Genomic DNA, 20,826 nt, shown 5'->3' on the forward strand with positions numbered 1-20,826 from the left:
CACTTAATGAATGCTATCAAAAAAGTTTAAAAAAGCAACCAGTGAGTGAAGAGTGCTACCCGGAGGTAAACAGCTGCTGGTCAGCAGAGCTGCCAGAGAGGAAGCTGATTCACTACTGGGCTTTATGTCTCCCCATTCTCACTAATTTCTTGCTAACAGGGTAAAGAGGATGGTAGGTGCATGACTCAGAGGAAACTGGCTGGGGCTGGGGTCACCTGGAAACAGAAGGTGAAATTCTGCACCACTGGCAGAAGAGGGGTTCCTTAGGCATAGACAGGAGAATTCTTCCCGTTCTCTTTAACCCAACACCGTATTTGAAGATGCAATACTAAAATGATTAGCCTTCGCATCAGACACTAAAATAGCTCCTCGCATTCACTTGCATCATAAACTGTCTGAAAGGTTAAAAGCAGTCACTGCAACCCACCCTGCACACGTACATAAAACTGTTGGTATAAGAAGCAAAATAAGCACTGCAGGCCTTATTAGGATCTGCCCTTTTCGCCTGGCTAAAAAAACCTATAAGCATTTCTCATTGTCACCTCAGTATTTTCAGAACAAGTAATTTAGTTCATTCAGAATGTGTGCATTTTAAAGGTACCTTGAAGTAAGCCCAAGTTTTCAGAAGTTGTAGCTGACTATTTCTGTCCCTTTTTTTTTTTCTTCTTCCCAACACATTATAGAACTTCCGCTGAAGAGAAAGGCAGCTCAGGAGTGCAACATTTCCTACCACCCAAAGAGTAAATTTGTATGGCTAGGTCAGAACAAAATTGTTATTTCACACATGATAATTGTGTGCAGAGCTGTAACACTGCTCACAAGAATCTCAGGAGCGAGTATTAACACCGTAAAAATGAACTATTATTTATTCTACAGGACAAAGATGGGTCACACAAATAGAAACTGGAAGCGCATCTGTGCACTTCCAGCTATTTAAAAAGAGATGATGCAAGAATCACCAGCACGCCTGACATGTGCAGACTGGCATACCCCTATATCCAGTAAGGACAAATATACAATGGTTTGCTCAGGTTCCTGCATACGACGGTACTATGCTCTATTCCTAACCTGCACCTTGGTGCTGAGCAACCTTCACAATCCCAAGGTTTAAGAGTTGCAAAGGTGTGAAGATGCTTTTTTACAGACAAAATGACTACCGAAACCAAAACTTTTAACCTTTCTGTACCTTGGTTGCCACACGTCTAGCATATCACATTTCCTTCCTTGGATAAAGTAGTTCCATGACTGGAAGCTGAAAGGCACTAAGCATTCTTATTCATCTGGTGGTTCTAGGCAGGAAAGCTTAGGGAAGGCATTTATCACAAAACACCATGTGCTTATCTGGATCCAGCAAACTTGAAGAGCTAAGAGTCTAGAGGAATCAAAAAAATCCATTTTCAGTTTGAGAAACATCAGCTTCAGCCTAGGTTAAATGTCATGGTATTACTAAAAGACCAAAGGTAGAAAAGGGGTCCTTCATCAGCAGTGAATTTCACAGTTGTTCTGAATACTTTAAAGAGCAGAATGTAAGAATTCAGTGGGTTTAACAGACTTTGCTTCAGACAAAAGTGTTGTTACAAACGTCAGTATCGTATCTTAGAAATAAGAGAAAGCACAATCTCGTCAATCACTCTGTGCCTACAATTCAGTTTAAAACGATAGTAATAGTTGCTTCCTTCTCACAGGCACATTACTGACTGCTAGATTATGCTGTCTGCATAATGAATTTAAGTAATCAGCATTATGGTATTCAGGCTATGGCTTAACTGTGATAAATAGTGCCTAAATCCTATTCATCTTGGTATATCACTCATTCTTTGGAGTACACATTACTATTTAGTCATCATTTTGTTTTGAAAGTGTCAGCAAACTTAGATAACTGAACAGGTTTTTTTTTCTCTCTGAGTTATATAGTGGGTCATTAATTAGTTTTAACTTGGTCTGCAATTTTTTTGTCTGCCTATTTCCTGACTGCAGACATGGTCATTTCTGACAAGAGATGTTACTGCTGCAGCCCCTCCCTCATCCGGAGGTACACATCACAATTCATGTGTATTTTCCTCCTGGTACTAAGATTTCTCCCCCCAAGTGAATGAAGCTGCTCAGCAGTATGCTACTTGTACAGTTCAGCAGTACATGTCATAGAAGTTTTATGAGGCTAGTTGGTTTTAAACAGGGGAAAAAATAGAAAACACCAGCAACAGTTGTACAAGACCCACAGTGTCAAGACATCCCCAGCTGTGATCTGCCCAGGGCACTGAGATGCTGCCACCTTAACAGATGATTCTCTTGACAGTCGATATATTGACCTTTCTTTTCGTGCTCCAAACATCTCCCAAGCTTTTGCTCCCGAATGCCTTCTCAAGAACTCCATCAAGACAGGACCTCTCTGCTGAGAGCCTCTTCCCCTGCTAGCCCTTTTCTGTTTATGCTGCTCACTGAGAACTGGTTTCCAGTGATACCATTGACTGCAGCTCCAAATAACCAACTTCAGGTAAATTTCTCCATGTTGAGCTTTTTAAACATCCAGTTGCTACACCCTTCCTGCTCTATTTACCATCCCCACACCTCAGCTGGAATTGTACTATCACTACTAATGCCTCCCAGGGTTGTACATATCTCTGCTCCCACTCTTTTCAGAGCAACTCTGTAACTACAAATTGGTAATTACTTGTTTGCTCAGGATAGCACAGCATCTGGCATGCTTTCAAGTGGTGAACTTCATGCAAGAAAGTTCAGGCTTTTATAACATTCCTGAAGCCACAGTGATACTACTTTAAGTAGGGAAAAACAAAGCCAGCACCTAAAGAGTGACTTAGTGTCTTTATCTTATCTACCACTTCTCAAACACTGTCCCATTAATAATGCATTTCCTTGCTTGGTAGTGTTCCTCCAGTTGCATGACCAATTACCGTTCTCACTGAAGTCCATGGCAGCATTCCAACGGAACATAAGTTAGTGCCTCCGAGGACAGAACTTGTGTCTCTCCGTTGTTTATTTTGTTATCTCCCTGCCAAATACAAGCGAATGCCAGGTTACCCTTCAGCTAAGGGAGAAACTTAGGGATTCTGGGTACACCTCTAATTCAGCCTGGTTTTAGTGTGCTACGCATATCAGATCTGGAAAAGAACCGGTCTCAAAACACCTAAGTGGCATTGTCCCTTTTTTCTGGAATAGACACCGGTGCACGGTTACGATGGACAAAATTTTCTTCTTGACACAGATCAAGTGTCTGTGAATGAAACCCGAGGATTAAAGCCTTTAATGTTGCAAAGCAAACCTGGGTCTGTAGCTGGTTGTGCACATCAGTAAAATTCTACTGTGAAAAAGACCTTCAGAAAGTGTGGTATTGCCCTGTTGTCCCCATTCAGGAACATCTCAAACACAGGAACGTTACAAGACTTTCCTATTTCTAAAATAGAGGAATCACAGGTGTTCTATAACACTGAGAAGCTATTTGCACAGCTACGAGAGAGCCCACGCTGCCGTTTCCAACAGCAGATCTTTTCTCCGGTCACATTGGGCCAAACTTCTGATACTCCTCCATTAATGCCATTTAGAGTTTAATTCTTTGCGCTGCTACCTTCTGATATATAAAGGCAATTACATTTCACAACTGATTTATGAAGTGATTCATCAGAAAATATTTCTATATATTTATATTTGTACATATGTATATTAATGATTATAGTAAGATCACCTAATTGTGGAAGACTACTAGTACCCTCACAATTACTTAAACCATTCTTGAATTTTGACTAGTAAAACTTTTCAATCCATTTCTGCAGCCCTTTTAACCAGAAGTGAGGTTGCTCCTCCTTTGATCTTCTGTTTCAGTATTTCTTACTCAGTTATGTCAGTATTAATATCAAGCGAACTGGGGCAAGCATAGTTATTTTAAGCCTGTGCAATGTATTTTGGTTTTGATGCAGAAATAACAACTTCTGACTTTAATACTAGAACTTACACCCACTACATAAGATACTGCGAGAAGACTTGAAGAATGACAATACTACAGAAATTCCAATTTACAGTATTGCCATTGTATAAACAGACCTTAGTAGACACTAGTTTTTGCCCTCATCTTTCATTCCAGCATTCCCTTCAAATTAGAAGGCTTTCAGCAGGTAGTAGTATGTAGCTATGCATTAATCAGTAAGCTCTCTTGACTAATCCAGTTCATTCTGTCTAATAAGAGGATTCCAGCAGCAAACATGGATACAGTTTTCTAAGAAGAAAGCAAGCCAAGAAAGGCAGCTCCAGAGGATATCAAGAAAATAAAAAGTGACAGATTGGTGTCACGTAAGAAAAAGTATGTCAGGAGATACCATCATGCTTTTCTCTGGATGAAGGCTCAAAAATGAGCAGGTATAGCAGAACATTCCTATTCTGCATTACAATGTTGTAAGCATTGAGACTAAATAGCATAATATAAGATTACATCATTCCTGAAGAGGCAAAATGCTCTCATTCTGTTCTCTGCTTAGGGAAGATTTAATTTTTTTATTCTTTAAACATACATACAGAATCCCATAAATTTTTGAAATTGCCTGGCCATTTAGGAATTAAGCTCCAATTTTAATTTAACATGCCTGGTCTTAAGGTTTAATGACGCAAATTTCCTTAAATTACATTAGAACACAAGTCAGGCACAAAATTCTCCTTCAAGAAAGTCATGGTCCAGAATTTACAAGTAACTTGGAAATAATGGGAACAGACTTTCAGATGTCTCAACCCTTTATAGATAGGTGTAAACTATTTCCACTTACAGCAAGAATGGAGCTGGCCTACACATTGTTAGTTCTTGCTGCGTTGCAATTTTTAAAAAATTAGATATCCTTTCATTTTACTTTGACTTACAGTTATAACTGAGCGATATCAGTATCTAGTAGAAAAAGAAAAAGGTGTCAACTTAGTTTTGATGTCTAATTAGCCAACTGTTCCTGCCTTTTTTCTCCCCCTCTATCTTACCATTGGAATTCTTTGGCTCCTCAAAATCAGTGTTTTCATTAAATCTAGAGATACTGCTCTGATGTTCCGCACACACTGTATTTCCAAAAATTGGATGATTTTGGACTCGATACTTTAACAGAATCTGAGAATTAAATAAAAAGAGAAAATTAATGCATGCAGTGCGAGACAACACTTCATTAGTTGCAGTAACACAGCAACATGTGACTTGCAGCATGGAAAAACACTTCCAAGCAACCAAATTCTACAGAGGGCTCAAATCTCCCCAGATGTGATGCTGCTTTGCCCAGACTCATCCAAATCCCTCTGACAACCTCTTCATCCAACTTCAGAACCCCCAAATTCACTAGCACACAGCCTGCCCAGGAAGCAGACAGACAGAAGTTACCACTATCTCTTGCCATGCCATGGGCTCACCATTAAGCCTTGACCTGCTCAGACTGCAGGACTGCATCCTGCCTCCATCTGAAGGATCTTTCAGACAGAGAACAGAAGTTACTTTGAACAGTCTCCGAATATCTGTCTTGGAAAAAGTCACCCAAGATATAAAAAACAAACTGGTATCTGTTCACTTATAATAGCCTTTTCAGGAGAGCAACAATGACACACTGTCTTCTAGACTACTGCTTTTCAACGTGTTTTTGACACCACCATCTCATGTAAGCTACTTACAAACTTCAATATAGTCTCTTTCTTGCAGTCAGTACGAGCCTCCATTTTGTGCACAGCATATCCCCAAGGAGATGCAGGATTATTTGCTTATTTCTGATGATCACCTGGGCAAGAGTCCTACAAGTTTGTATTTACCCATAAGCAAGGCAGGTGCCCTGCTCCTCAAGCTGGCTATACGCCTCGACAAATACAGCATCCTAACTGTACTGCAGGCATCTGCATGAATAAAACATGGCTATGCAATAACAGTTAAGAACGGATATGATGCATTAAAGTTAGATTTCAATGCAATATAAAAAGAACCTAAAACATCTGTAAAGGCATTTCCCTTTGGCCATGCATCAGGATGCCAGCAGCACTTGGTAAGTCAAGTATTAGTTCCTCAGCTTGATAACAGATGGGCTTTGGCCCCAGCAACCCCTAAATTCACAGGGACATAAGGGGGCTTTTTGTGTGTTATGTATTATCGTTACTGAATACTGAAGCGTAATGGAAGAGATCCCTTTGCCCCTTGGAACGCCATTTGCTTCACTAGGTATACTCCAGAAGTACAACTGGCTGTAAGATTCCCAAAGCTTTGAAGGTATGGAATGGGATGTTTATTCCCTCCCTCTCTGAAAACCCTGCCCAGAGTTTCTGGGAAATGTCAACACACCTGTACTGCTTATTTGCTTGGCAAAATCTTAACTTCTCAAAGAATAAAAAGCATCCTATGTGCAATTTACTTAGCACCATTAGAGAAAACTGTTAAATACATCATGGCACAACACAAAGTACATGGATTTTAGTTTCGAATGTCAAACACACAGCACTAAACTCACTAGAGAACTTGCATGTATTGCTTGCCTCTTGTCATATCATTGATGTGAGGTAAGTAGATGTTGACAATAGAAAACTTGCTGACTCCCAAAGAGGAAGGTTATAGACGTATTCCAGAATCAACCTTTTCATCGGATCCGCTCCAAACAAGCACAGAAGCAGAGGCTGAGTGTTATCACACCGATAAAGAAAAATATCCTTGTGACAGACTCAACAAGAGATCTGGCCTACAGCATATAGGCCACAGATTACAGAAGTTATATTTGCTTAATACTAGGAATAACTTCTGCCAAAACACTTCTTGGTTAGGAAAAGCATTCTAAAATCCTTGGTCTAGCACTCCTATCGAGACTGAGTATTTTTTTTGTTTTCAGTATCTGAGAAAGTTACATGCAGATTTCTTCATCTTTAAACTTTCTCAAAGTTCCCTACCTGCACATTTTCTCCCCCAAAAAGCGAGCACTTTAAATGGCTGCTTCCCCCTCCTCAAGCCTTGCATTTCTAGAGGAGCTGAGGTAAAATTACTGAGACCTTTGAGCACCCAGCTCCACCCATGCCAGACAGGTCAAACCAACAATTTAATCTTTGGCCCCTTCCTGTGTATCTAATGTCCTATTTGTTTTCTGCTTTCCTCTATGGTTGCTCAAAATACAAGCAACCTGGTTGGAAACGCCTTTGACTGAGGGGGTAGCTTCAAGGAAAATGTAAACTACTTATGTTTAGCAGGATACAATTTTCAGAGAGGATGTAACAGCTCTCAAGCTACCGCTACACTTGAACTTTGCCATTTACCATTTGAGTTAAACAAGAGTTACTGACAATGACTTCAACAAAGGATGCTTGTGTATAATCACAGAAGTCAAGTGCAGTTTGAACTATAACAATTTGTAAGTAACTCCTGCAAATTCTAGAAAGGAGATTTTGCTGCTTAATGCACAAAGGCCCAGTGAAAATAAATCTAGTAGTCAGTAGAAATAACTTTCTATGCACGCCTTGCTCTGCACAGATGAAAGTGCAAGGCTTAAGTTACAAAATGTCCTTTCCAGAAATTTAAAAAAAAAAAAAACACAAAGTACATGGATTTTAGTTTCGAATGTCAAACACACAGCACTAAACTCACTAGAGAACTTGCATGTATTGCTTGCCTCTTGTCATATCATTGATGTGAGGTAAGTAGATGTTGACAATAGAAAACTTGCTGACTCCCAAAGAGGAAGGTTATAGACGTATTCCAGAATGAACCTTTTCATCGGATCCGCTCCAAACAAGCACAGAAGCAGAGGCTGAGTGTTATCACACCGATAAAGAAAAATATCCTTGTGACAGACTCAACAAGAGATCTGGCCTACAGCATATAGGCCACAGATTACAGAAGTTATATTTGCTTAATACTAGGAATAACTTCTGCCAAAACACTTCTTGGTTAGGAAAAGCATTCTAAAATCCTTGGTCTAGCACTCATATCGAGACTGAGTATTTTTTTTGTTTTCAGTATCTGAGAAAGTTACATGCAGATTTCTTCATCTTTAAACTTTCTCAAAGTTCCCTACCTGCACATTTTCTCCCCCAAAAAGCGAGCACTTTAAATGGCTGCTTCCCCCTCCTCAAGCCTTGCATTTCTAGAGGAGCTGAGGTAAAATTACTGAGACCTTTGAGCACCCAGCTCCACCCATGCCAGACAGGTCAAACCAACAATTTAATCTTTGGCCCCTTCCTGTGTATCTAATGTCCTATTTGTTTTCTGCTTTCCTCTATGGTTGCTCAAAATACAAGCAACCTGGTTGGAAACGCCTTTGACTGAGGGGGTAGCTTCAAGGAAAATGTAAACTACTTATGTTTAGCAGGATACAATTTTCAGAGAGGATGTAACAGCTCTCAAGCTACCGCTACACTTGAACTTTGCCATTTACCATTTGAGTTAAACAAGAGTTACTGACAATGACTTCAACAAAGGATGCTTGTGTATAATCACAGAAGTCAAGTGCAGTTTGAACTATAACAATTTGTAAGTAACTCCTGCAAATTCTAGAAAGGAGATTTTGCTGCTTAATGCACAAAGGCCCAGTGAAAATAAATCTAGTAGTCAGTAGAAATAACTTTCTATGCACGCCTTGCTCTGCACAGATGAAAGTGCAAGGCTTAAGTTACAAAATGTCCTTTCCAGAAATTTAAAAAAAAAAAAAAAAAAGAACCACAACTTTGAGGATTCTGCCTAAATTGACACTATCTAACTCTTTGAAGAGGTACAGGACAGCTACTGGAAATACCAGCTTAAGTATCTTCACAAAGGGCCTCTCGGAGGGTACAGCCCAGGCAGACAACAGCAGGCTCTGCCTGTGCTTGGAGCCAACCCCAGGCCACATTACCGCAGTACTACTGCGCTTTATGTGCTATACGCTTCTCAGGGACTTACAGCTTGAGCTGCCACATAGCGTGATCACACCAATCTTGATTAACTGTGAGTACTGCCAGATCACACAGGTGCCTGCTTGGATGTATCAGAGATCTAACCAAAGTCTGCCACAGCATGCACTAATCCTGACACAGAAGTACTTTAGATGCGAGTCCAGCCCTGAGAGACTCCTTGGTGCCTGTGAAAAGAGCACTACGTATGAGAATTAGATCCAATACTGCAAAGACTTATCCAATATTTATTGCAAGCCCATAACTCAAGTTTCTCAGGACCTTTCATGTACTTGATATGACGTCCGTGGGTGCATCTTGAATCGGGTTCCAACATACATTCTTAACTAAGGAGCAAATACAGATCCATAAGGAAAATAACTGAAGTCTTCAATTTTAGCAAGAACATCAAAAAAGCAAAAAGATCAAAGCTTCCTTTATAGTCAGTACAGATGTAAGCTGTAGGTAGACAAGGAAAAAGGGGTGAGAGGCCACGCATTTCATCAGCTCATTCCAAGACTTATTATACAGAATTTTAAACCAGAGCTGCTTAGATAATCTTAGTTTGAGGCAACATACATTTATTTTAAATTACCGCTATATCTTAACTAATTATCACAAATACCATCTACAAGACAGAGCTGTTAGAATAAATCTCCCAGTGTTCCAGTTCTGTAGTTAAGTATTTTTGGTGAGATTACAAACAGTAGAACATAAATTTATTGTTTTGCATCTAAAATATGAATCACAGTGTAAAGATGAGGTTCCATATGGTTATATAAACAAATCTCACTGTGCACAAATAATCACCAACACTTTTAACCATTTTTCTAGCTTTCAAGATACAACAAATTAGATATTGACATTTTAGACATTAGATGTTGACATTCATGCTGTAAAGTGTCTAATACAGCAACTAAGAATTCTTACTTCAGGGACCATTTGTATTTATCTCTAGTACAGAAAGCATCCAAATGCTCTTGTGACATTTTATGGAGGCACAGAAAACATCATGCAGCAGAAACGCCATAGTTTTGTGCTCAGTGGTGGTTTTTTTTTTTTTCTATTAGTATCTAGTGCTAAATCCTGAGAAGTCAAGCTTGGAAATCTCCTTCTCATTGGAAAAACTTGTTCGATCTATGCGAGAACTTGGGCTTCCAACCTTACTCAGCCAGGATTTCCTGCAAGAAAAAAAAAAAAATAAAGAGAGGGTTAACATATGAAGAACTGCACAGATTGGGTTTTATTCTCCTGTCATGCCTTCCCCCCCCCCTTTTTTTTTTTAAGAGCCATAAGCAGTCTTTCAATGAGGAAATATGTTTAATTCTTTTCTGTTTTCCCTCCCTTTCTCCTTTAAAAGCAAAACAAACTATTTAGAAGGTATCAGTATTTCAAAAAGTATTATATAATAAATACATCTGACAAAAGGCTAGAGCAGATTTATTGTAATGATCCCTTTAAGTGCTTATTAACAGCATTAACGTAGGTATATATTACCTTTGCAGATTCAATACTACACTTCTAGCAAGGACCTAAAAACCATTCATAATTTAAAAATATTATGAAAAAAAGAATTCTAACAGCCAGTTTACCTTTTTCTGACAACTAAAAGAAACAAACTGAAATAAAAATGATTAAGTTCAAAACCAGCAAAAGGACACAAAGCAAACAAATCAAAAGAATGTCCCAAAGCAATACACAATTATAATAACACTGAATTTTATACAGGCATTCTTAATTCACAAGTGGTGGCTTTGCATGTATCTGCATTATGATCCAGTCTCAAATTGTGCCGCTGCTTCCACAGCACACTGGAAAATAGTATTGAACACAAATTACCGTAAAATTAACGAGGCTGGAAGCTGACAGTGCTACGGCTGCTCCTACACACACGCCCACTATATTCCTATCCTGCAGTAATTTGCTAATTCACAGTAGTGATAAACTACTGTGCGATAAAAGGAGGTACACAAACACTTGGAAGTGCAGATGACACTACTTACAGAGAAGTTTATTTACAAAAAATATTTTTTAGTACAACAAAGTACTGAGAGTCTCAGAAATAGGAAAGCATTTTACTGTAGCATATTTAAAGAGAAATATATTTCCGCACATTTACTTTTTATAACTTTAGTGACACATAAGCTGGTATAGACACATAACGGATGAGTTTTTAAAAAAATATAGCATTATTCATTTCAATTGGAACACCATAAAAGTTATGTCTTAAGTTACTTTATCGATTGAAAAAAATTACACCGAGCATTATAAAATGCAACATTCTTGCAGCAAGACTTAATTTTGATGTCTTTATAATTAAAATTGTACAAAAAGATTGCTTATCTTGAGCCAGTAAAGAAAACACACCTGAGGTATAGAAATGTATCTCGTTAGAGCCCTATGTGACAGAAGGGGTTTTTTTAGACAATTTCTGACACAACCTAACACCGCAGAACACCTCAAATGTCTTAGCTGGTTATCAGAGACAAGTCATTTTTCCAAACTGTGTTAGTCCTTTGTAGGACTGGTCTCATCACTGGCATGGACAGTCCCAAACCTGTATTCAGGACCTATGCAACTTACCTTGCTCTTGAAATTCTGCCTACAGAATCTTGATTATGAATGAATACACATCCTTAATACTTCAGTAAGAAACTGGGTATGTCCCACTCCTCCTGTATTTTGAAATATAACCCTAGGAGTATATTTGGTGGATTACAGACTTGCAAATGCCAAAGAGCTCCGTGAGCTCCTTCCTATTCGGCTTCTATATGGAAGTCTCTATATGAAGAGAGAGTCTATATGGAAAGTCTGCCTAGAAAACACAAACCAAATACGGGTATCTCATGTTCAAAGCATGACAAGCCTTAATGTAGCATACAGCAATTAAAATCAATAAATTTTTCTGTCAGATGCTTACACATCTTCACACCTCTCGTTCTTTGCTTTGTGTTGTGAACAACCTCCTTCCTTGTCTGTTTTAGATGATGAAGCCTTTCCAGTAAGAAGTGTAACACAGGAATGGGACTACATGAGTGAGATAGGAGAATCCAGCTTTCCATTCTGTGCTGGAGTCCTAAAGGCAGACCAGGTATTTCAACAGAAGGAAAAAAACTAGTAATAGACCAGTCCATTTTGCTCCATATTATGAAAAAAACTGAAAAGCCCCTTGTTTATTTAGCAGAAAATTCTCTAATATAGTCAGATGTCCCCAAGTAAGAAAAAAGGAACTTATATTTGAGATACTTAATTACTTAATCTGCACTATTTTGAGACGACTAATATCCACAAGAGAACAGCCTTTTTTGCTTTTTCTCCTCATTTTAAAGGTGAATTTGTCCTAGACAAAACCAGAAGAAATATATTCCCTGCCCAGCCTTCACAACTGTACGTAAGACCAAATTTCATCCATGGCTGCTTCAAATTCCCAAGCTCCACTGGATGAAGAAAGTAACTCTGAGAACATTGCACAGAGCAGACTTTAGTCACTGTCAGCTCCATGCACTCTCACGTGAATAAGGATAAAGTAAAAATTATGAAAATCCAATTAAAACAATCCAGCTCCATGGAAACTCTTCATAGGATGCAGGTACTTTACTCCTCATTTAATGCAGGAGGTAGGGAAGCATTACAGCACTGCTCCCTACCTGGGGTTTGCATGATTGTAGGGGCTCAGCTCTTCATCGAGACACTAATATTTTGCAATAGGACTTTATTCATTGTTCTTCCCTCACTTTGCTCAAGTGACAGACCATTCACTGAACACTACCAAGCAGCATGGGTTTGGTTTTTTTTTTCCCCCACAAGCTAAGAAAGCGGGAAATGAGTATTCGCTAGAAGTAGTACACAAGAGTTGTTTCCTCATTTATGTACAGAGCAGAACGTGTCCTTGATGATATTTTTGGTAAGGGTAGTATTTTTTAAATGGTTTTAACTTTCATTAGTATCCAGATCAATAGACCCAAGTTAAGATGTTCTGTATCCTCCTTGCTTTGCTCAGCCTTCCTAATTTTCTTTCACATGTGCCATGAATTTCAGATCAGTGCATGCAAGAGTAGCTACAACTACTAGCATTTGGAGTTTTAGCTTGCCATTTATAGCATCCATTTTAAAACTCACTGCTGCTACCTGCTTTGCTTCAGGAGCAAGATGGACAGCTTCCACCTCGCTTGTCACGTGGGGTAGCAATGAATCAAACAAGGACATTCCTTTAAACTAGCCTGTGGCAGGATAGTATATAGCTTACTCTTCAGTTTTAAAGGATATTATTTCTAAAGCTACACTGCTTCAGTGAGTCTGGAAGAAGAGCTAATCTCCAAATAGCCATTTCCTACCATGTTTTATTTCTCAAGTACTGCACATCCATGCAAACGCTCTTTGGCCACGCTCCGATCTCACTGTTCAGAACCCAACTGGCAGCGCGGGGACTAGATCGACTCACGATACACTTTAGCCACAGATGTAGGGGTTACACAGCCCCCCCGTCCCCGGGAGAAGCCGGGCAGGCCGGCGCCCTAGGGTCTCTCCTCAGGATGCGCAGCACTCCCAGCGCCCCCCCCCCGCCCTCTACCACAGGGGTGAGAGCACCCATCTGATTGGTTCCTTCAGACAGGTGGCACCCGGCGATTGGCTGTTGCCCGTGTGGGCCGCCCCCCTCCCTCTGGAAGCTGCTCCACAGCCTCACAGCCAGAGCCACCCCTCATCCCCGATGTCCCCTGCAGCCGGGCCCCCTCCACCCCAGCTGCCACACCTGGGCAGGGCCACTGGCAAAAATACCCCAAAATCAACCTAAACAACGTTCCCCAGCACACCTGACCCTCGGGGCATTGTTTCTGAAGCCACTCGGGTCACACTGGTTTTTCTCACCACTCTGGACTGCCTCAGCATGGTTAGGACAGCTGCACTGAAATGGCTTCCCAGCCCAACTTAGAACACACGCTTCCTCTGCTCCCCACATTCACAGTGGCTTACTCCTAGGAGTGTAAAGGGGACCTGTCATTCTTCTCCTTTTATCATTTCATTAACTAAAATGAACCTTGCTATGTGACTCTGGCCTGTTACCAAGGCAACCGGGCTCCTTCCAGCCAACGTATTACTGGCAAACAACATCGGCAGAGCTGGGTTCGCACCGTCCCCATGGAGGTTCCTGCAGAAATAGCCTGGCTGCATACAAGCAGGCGTTTTTCTTGCAAGCCGAGGCACACATGCCTACCCATTAACCTAGAATAGAATCATAGAATCACTTTGGTTGGAAAAGACCTTTGAGATCATCAAGTCCAACCTTTAACCTCACCCTGCCATCCCACCACTAAACCCTGTCCCTAAGCACCTCATCTCTCCTTCTTTTAAATCCCCCCAGGGGTGGGGACTCGACCACCTCCCTGGGCAGCCCATTCCAGAGCCTGACAGCCCTTTCGGGGAAGAAGTTTTTCCTAATGTCCAGCCTAAACCTGTCCTGGCACAGCTTCAAACCATTCCCCCTCATCCCATCGCCTGTTCCCAGGGTGCAGAGGCCTACCCCCCCCTCCCTACAGCCTCCTCTCAGGCAGTTGTAGAGCACGATCAGGTCTCCCCTCAGCCTCCCCTTCTCCAGACTAAATAACCCCAGCTCCCTCTTCAACTTGTCAGAATGAAGCCCGACCAGGTCAAGTCTGGAGAGTTCTCTGGAAATGCTATTTAAGGAGCCTTGCCTCTGTAATACAAGACGAAACTAGCACAGCCCTAAAAAAAAATAAATAAATCCCCATGCTCTGAATACTACAGGCAGTAGGGCAACTTTATGCTTTCCCTGAATAAGATTTAATTTTTTTTAAACTGAAATCTACACTATAAAACAGATTTATCTGAAATAAATGGCTTGGTTGGCGCTATTCTCCGGCTGAAATCTTTTCCTGCTTTGATAAGGAAGAAATAACTCTGACGGAGGGAGAAAGGGGCCCTTCTGCACCTCCACGCAGCAGGCATGGCAACAAGCCCATAAATGAACGCATTTTTCCTGTGCTAGACTCTGTATCAAACCATCGATACACATAGGATGCTCCTGCAGTAGTGGGTTTGTTGTATGCAAAAAGCCAAATGATTTTACCTGAGATTGCAGCAATTTACAGTCCACAGCATTAGAAATGGGCCTGAAGATGGCCTGTGGCATTAATACTCGGTGAGCTAGGCACAGTTTGGGAATATGTTTGTTTCTCTTCACCTTAACCACAGTATCACTTACAGGGAACAGGGAAAGTGTGTGCTTTTATTTAGAGGGAGAGAAAACAAAGGCCCTGGCTTGTTTACACTTTGTTTGGGATAAAATATTGGAGAGAATGTTGCCTTTTGAAGATTGTGTTTACATCCATGACAGTGTATAGACTAAGATTGCAAATATTTATGAAATACCTCCAAAATGTTGTTGTATTCTGAAACAGTACTGTCAAGTTTTCATAAATCCTGATATTTAAATGTTTGCAGAAGAAACGTGGAATTCCTTTCCATTGCTGTCTGGCTTCCGAGCTTTTGGGAAGAACTTTAGCCATGGTTTTCAAGCTTTTCTCTACAATAAGGACTAGGAACATTTTACTTAAAACCTTTGTTTTTATAAACCTGAAATTCACATCCAGGTGAAGCCTCTAGCAGCCTGCAAAGACATCTCACAGGTTACCAGGGAGCCACTCCATCCTCCCTACACCTCTGCTTCTCCCGCAGGAGCCTAATAGTAAAATGGGAATCTGGAAATAAGATTTACAGGGCGTTGTGGAAAAAAAACTAGCAGGGAGGATAAAAGCCTTGGTAACAAGTGTTTGAAAATAGTTTTGTTTGACATGATTTGAATCATGGTGTGGCCTGAAAAAAAAACCCACATGCAGCATTTTAACTTTAGCAAAAGCAATTAATGCCTTAGAAAGGTGGGGAAAACGGGTTCTGAAGAAAGTACATGCAGGATCCTGGGGAGAATTACTAATATTTTGGTGCAGGATAAGGTCAAGAGGACTCAAGCAATACGTGCAGTCAGATTTCTCCTACTGGCCCTCATCCTCTGTTCCTAGTAATTTTTTTAGCTCCCGAGATTAGGCTCTAGCTCGTGGTAAAAACCTGAAACCACTTGACCCAAAACACTGCTGTCTCCAGAGCTCTGCTCAAGGGGCCTCTCTGCTGCACCTCCCCAGGCAAAAGGTGTTTTTTACGCTGTCGGGCACAGGTACACCACCAAACCACTGCTGGCAGCAGTCCACCTAGGTCAGGAGCAAGTGTCTGCACTTAACTGCACATCCATGCCATCTGCACATCCATACCTGCAAAAGGAAGGGGGAAGCAGCAGAGGGAGAACAGAGTGCAAGGGAGGGGAATTTTAACAGATATAAGAGGGCCCCACTACAGGCCACCAAATCAAAGCCAAGTGACCAGTTACTTCAGAGGATTAAAACAAAAAAAAAAGCTATCAATAGTGTAAAGATACAGGCCAAGACATGGGTGGGCTAGAAATGAAGCAACCTGCTCAGGCGTAGGCACAGTGCCCCAGAATAGAGCTGGAGCCTGCAGGTGTGAGGAAGACTGCGCTGCCGCCTGTTCGCTCTGGGCATCCCCACAACAGGAATTTCTTGGCCCATTGGATATTTAGCCCAAGTCCTGTGACTTGTTTTAGAAAGGGGAGAAAGATATTTAATCAAAACTAGTGTTTGACTTTGTATTTTTCAATACAGCTGTCAGATGAATGTTGTTAATTTGTTTGTATTTCTACCTTTTTAGTCAAACCCTGCTGCACTCTGTGCCAGCATTTCTCTAGAGAATAAGTGATGAGCTTTTCTTCGAGGTACTATTCGAAAGTAATGTCAACAGCAAGGGCAAGTGAGCAGAATCCGATATATTAAAAGTATTAATTAGGTGCGATAACACCAAGTAAGCTTCAAATACATACTCCAGTGTCACATTTCTATGAACCTGAGAAAAATTACTTGTATGGTTAATCACATATTGCATATGTTTTATTGGCAAGAGTTTAATGTAAATATGATCATTACTAGTTTGCATTAGCACAGAATTTGACTCCACATACCTCAAATCGACCTTGTTATTCATACCCACATTAAGCATCTTCACCTCTTAATTTGAAGAGGAAAAGTTATCCCAGAATGAATTAAACCAAGTCTGAAGTAATTTTTTCTCATATGCAATGCAATGGATTTTTTCATTAATTGTTTTGGTATTCTTCAAGTAGAATTCAGTGATTTAACTTAAACATACCATAAGTGCATATTTATAGAAGTTATCAGAATGCCCCAATCTAAGCCATGTTAGGCAAGTCACATTTGGCTTCTTTCACAAATCTTATCAGGAAAAAAAAAGCAATGCTGCAGGAATTTGTTCCAACAAAGAAGAGTAAAGCAGTAAATGAGAAGTAAAACCAAATTCAGCCCTTTCAGTAACTCAAAACAGCTTTTATGTCCACACTGACCTACAGAAAGTACAAGACAAAAGAGAGTTTCCTGTTAAGCTTGTGTCCTATCTTCCCAAAGCGGTAAATGTACCAGAGCGCCAGAAGCAGCGAAAAGGCCTATTGTATTTTTCCTTGTAACAGCTCTGCCTCTACAGGGTATGATTTGGCTCACACAGCAGACAAGGAATTTTGGCTAACCCTGCTCCATTGCACAGAATGCAAGCAAAAGTTATTTCTCCTTCCACATCTATTAAATCAAAGGCCGCAGGAAGCTTAAAATGAGGAGGAACCATCCCTGTTAGTGTACCAGTTCAGGCTTCTGGAGAAGATGGAGCACAGCTCATTCTAATGCTTAGGAACTGATAAGCACCCATCACCCACATAATCTGTATTTTACAATACAGCCACATGTTTTGAGTTGAACAAATAGTAAAGTAATATCACCTCTGACCATCAATTTTATACCTAAAAATGTTAAACAAACCCTTATGTTGCCCATTTCAAAGCAACCCTACTGGAAGACCATAATGAATCATCACACTGACCAGTTCAGTTTTTCTTAATAATCCATTTCATTATACAGCCCAGTAAAAACGAAACAGCTACTACAGTAAAGGGAGCCCAGGTACAGCCATCCAAGTGGAGAATTCTTATCAAACCAACATGCAGCCACAGTCCAGGAAAGCATTCAAATAAGACAGAAAACTGCAGATGGGTGCAATCAAGAATTTGAAACACTACACTTTTCTGTTCTCCAGTAACGAGGTTCAGCAAGGGAGACAGACATAAAAGCCATATGAGGACCAACCCCCACATTACTGTGCTTGCTGTATCCTCTATGTAATTCTCAGAAGACAGACTTACACAGAAAAGTAGAGATTAATTTATTATGCAAGAACTAAAAATAATGCCAGACCAAAATACAGTCAATTCCTTCAAACACCACTGGGATTCTTGCTATTTCCCTCAATGTCTCCCTTAATTTACAAGTACTTAGGCCAGCTAAGACTGAAAAACAAAGACTCACTGAGAAGTTGCAAACTGGCCCTTTCCAATTTAGAGAAATGGAGATCTTAAGAGGGAAGCAGCACAGTTTTTAAAGCATTATGTTACAGAGCACTGAGCAGGTTTGAGTGAGAAATTATATATTTCCAGTGTTGCAGTGACTGCACACGGATTTACCTTTCCCTAGAACACCCCTGTTTGAAGGCTTCAGGAGCTAACTGGTTGGCTCCCTTCAAAACACACAAGAGTGACCATTTCTATCAAAGTACCTTGCATAAGCATCCATAATATCCGAGCACAGATTAGGAGCCAGCTGTCCGGCTGCTGCTCTTGCTGAAGTGCACATAGAGCCGCTTCCCTATGTATAAAACATTTGCCTGCCCATTTTTATAATCAAAACAGAACCCACCCCTCAGATTGTCACAAAAATCTCAGCCAAAATATTTTGAAATACTTTGACCATGTTGGTATTTCACACACAGACCATGTTGGTATTTACACACATTTTTCTTCTTGCTATTAGGCCAACTGATTAATGTATGTTGGGACTTACCTTTAAAGAAACACACTTACTGTCTAGCCCCGATAGAAGTGGACGTTGTTGACAGAAAAATGTGTAACTGACAACTTTATTTTTCTTTATCTATAGCTTGCAAAAGTCTTTTGAAATTTCCTTAAGCATTTAGCCAGCTCAGCTCCATTTTTTTCCCCACTGACATTACACTATGTGATTTTATTTGGTAATTTAAATTGCCTACTTCCAAAGGAAGCAGCTACACCCATCTTTTTAACCTGCAATCTCAAGGACCATTTTTTTTAAACCAACTGTGACATAAAATAGTAGACATTTTAGCATATGAGTTGAAAGATTAGGAAAATGTTTTTAATAATGTTATTTATGGTAGAGAGCACAACTGTTCAGAAAAACACCAAGTAGGTTACACTAGCTAATAGTCCACTTACATTTTATACAATGAGAAGATTTGGGCTTTGTCAAGACTTACTTTCATAATGCTGTATTTTTTTTTCTGCATTATAAATATAGCTACAGTAAGGAGGAAGCAAAAGATTAACATAAGGATACATTACAGCTAGTATGTTCTTCATTTGAAAAAAGCTATCTGTGGTTTCCAGCACACCAGAGCATGCTCCTGAGGTGAGCCCAGCATGGTACGTTTAGGAGGAGTATACCGTGGGTACCTAAGATGCATATATAATATTCCCTGTTACCACGAACTAGGATTTGTTGGTATGTAGTATTTATTGTTTCCATAAATAACAGAAATAGATCTAGTATTTTAAAAACAGCAATATGCTCCCTGAAGCCTAGCTGGCCTCCTCTGCCTTGAGGTCAATCTCCAGACACAAACAGCCTAAGGCAGCAGAGGAGATAAAAAGCGAGATGCGCCAAGCCTCCAGCATGCTGTCCCTTACGAAAGGGCAGACAGACCTCAGGGAAGTGGCTACATCTTCCACACTGTCATATCCCAAAGAGTTTATTTCATTTACAGTAAGAAAATTATTTCCATTCTTTGGCATTACTACTTTATGATGTTTTTCTTATGATTACATATACACTGAAAATACCATTCTTGAAAGACCCAATATAAAGATTGGTTTTCCCTACTGGCTTAAAAGTTCAATAAATTTATCCTATCACTGATGGGCGTTTTGGTTTTAAGTCCGTAAGATGACACAGGCTATCTTTGCAAGTAGGTATTAAATACATCATCTAAAGAAGCCTTGCGAGTCATGATCCCAAACTACTCAGATAGCAGGTATCTCATATCTCAGCTGAGATCTTAAATAAGAGATAACAAAACTACGTCTCAGCTGTGAGCTACTTGATTTCCTACATATCTACATTATTCATTATTCAAATCAGCTTTGTAATATCTCTAGTTGTTAGGCTTTATACTGTCTATCACTATCACAAGCAGCTCGATAGAAAAAAGGACCTATTCATGTGAGCGGCAACAGCGCTGCAAGCACGCCCATGGCAAAGCCCATGCCTGTGGTCTATAAACTGTCATTATGAATATACTCAAAAATAAACACACTTAAAGCTCCAAGCTATTTAAGGAAGCTATCAGAGCATGAGCACATATTTTGGTTCAATGTTTCCTTCTGTAAAATAATTGTTATTTTAAACAAGCCTTTTAATATTTATTTCATTAAGATCTGATACATGTTCTGTGCTATTCAGTGGTTCCTGTGCTGTACCATAGTATTTTTTATTATATCTGGGTTTTAGACTATTTATCTAAAAATGTTTTCTCAATTATTTGCAACAGTGATACAATTAATAAAGCGATTTCTTTTCTAGGAAAAAAAAAAAACTTTTGCTACAAAGATAAACCCAGACTGGAAACCCTAAACCATCACCTTCTCAAGGCAGCGATGGCACATGCTATTTTGGTTACTGCTTACAGAAAGCAAACCAGCAGGTTTACCGATTTTTTTTTTTTTACTATTATGAGGATAATGGGCTTAATCTTTCCTCCTAAACTTTCCATTAGTTTGACAGCTTCCTG

General features: G+C 40.1%; 1 protein-coding gene across 1 annotated transcript in view; it reads right to left on the reverse strand.

Moving 5' to 3' along the window:
* Positions 1 to 9,505: 9,505 nt before the first annotated feature.
* The window catches only part of ACYP2 (acylphosphatase 2), a 45,911-nt gene continuing 34,590 nt past the window's right edge, over positions 9,506 to 20,826 (reverse strand). Inside the window, exon 3 of the mRNA XM_035896197.1 lies at positions 9,506 to 10,046. Within this exon, the coding sequence (XP_035752090.1) occupies positions 9,932 to 10,046 (115 nt within the window). The 3' untranslated portion in view covers positions 9,506 to 9,931. The remainder of the gene's footprint in view (positions 10,047 to 20,826) is intronic.

Source organism: Egretta garzetta, unplaced genomic scaffold (assembly GCF_000687185.1).
Source record: "Egretta garzetta isolate BGI_Z169 unplaced genomic scaffold, ASM68718v1 scaffold200, whole genome shotgun sequence".
NCBI lineage: Eukaryota > Metazoa > Chordata > Aves > Pelecaniformes > Ardeidae > Egretta > Egretta garzetta.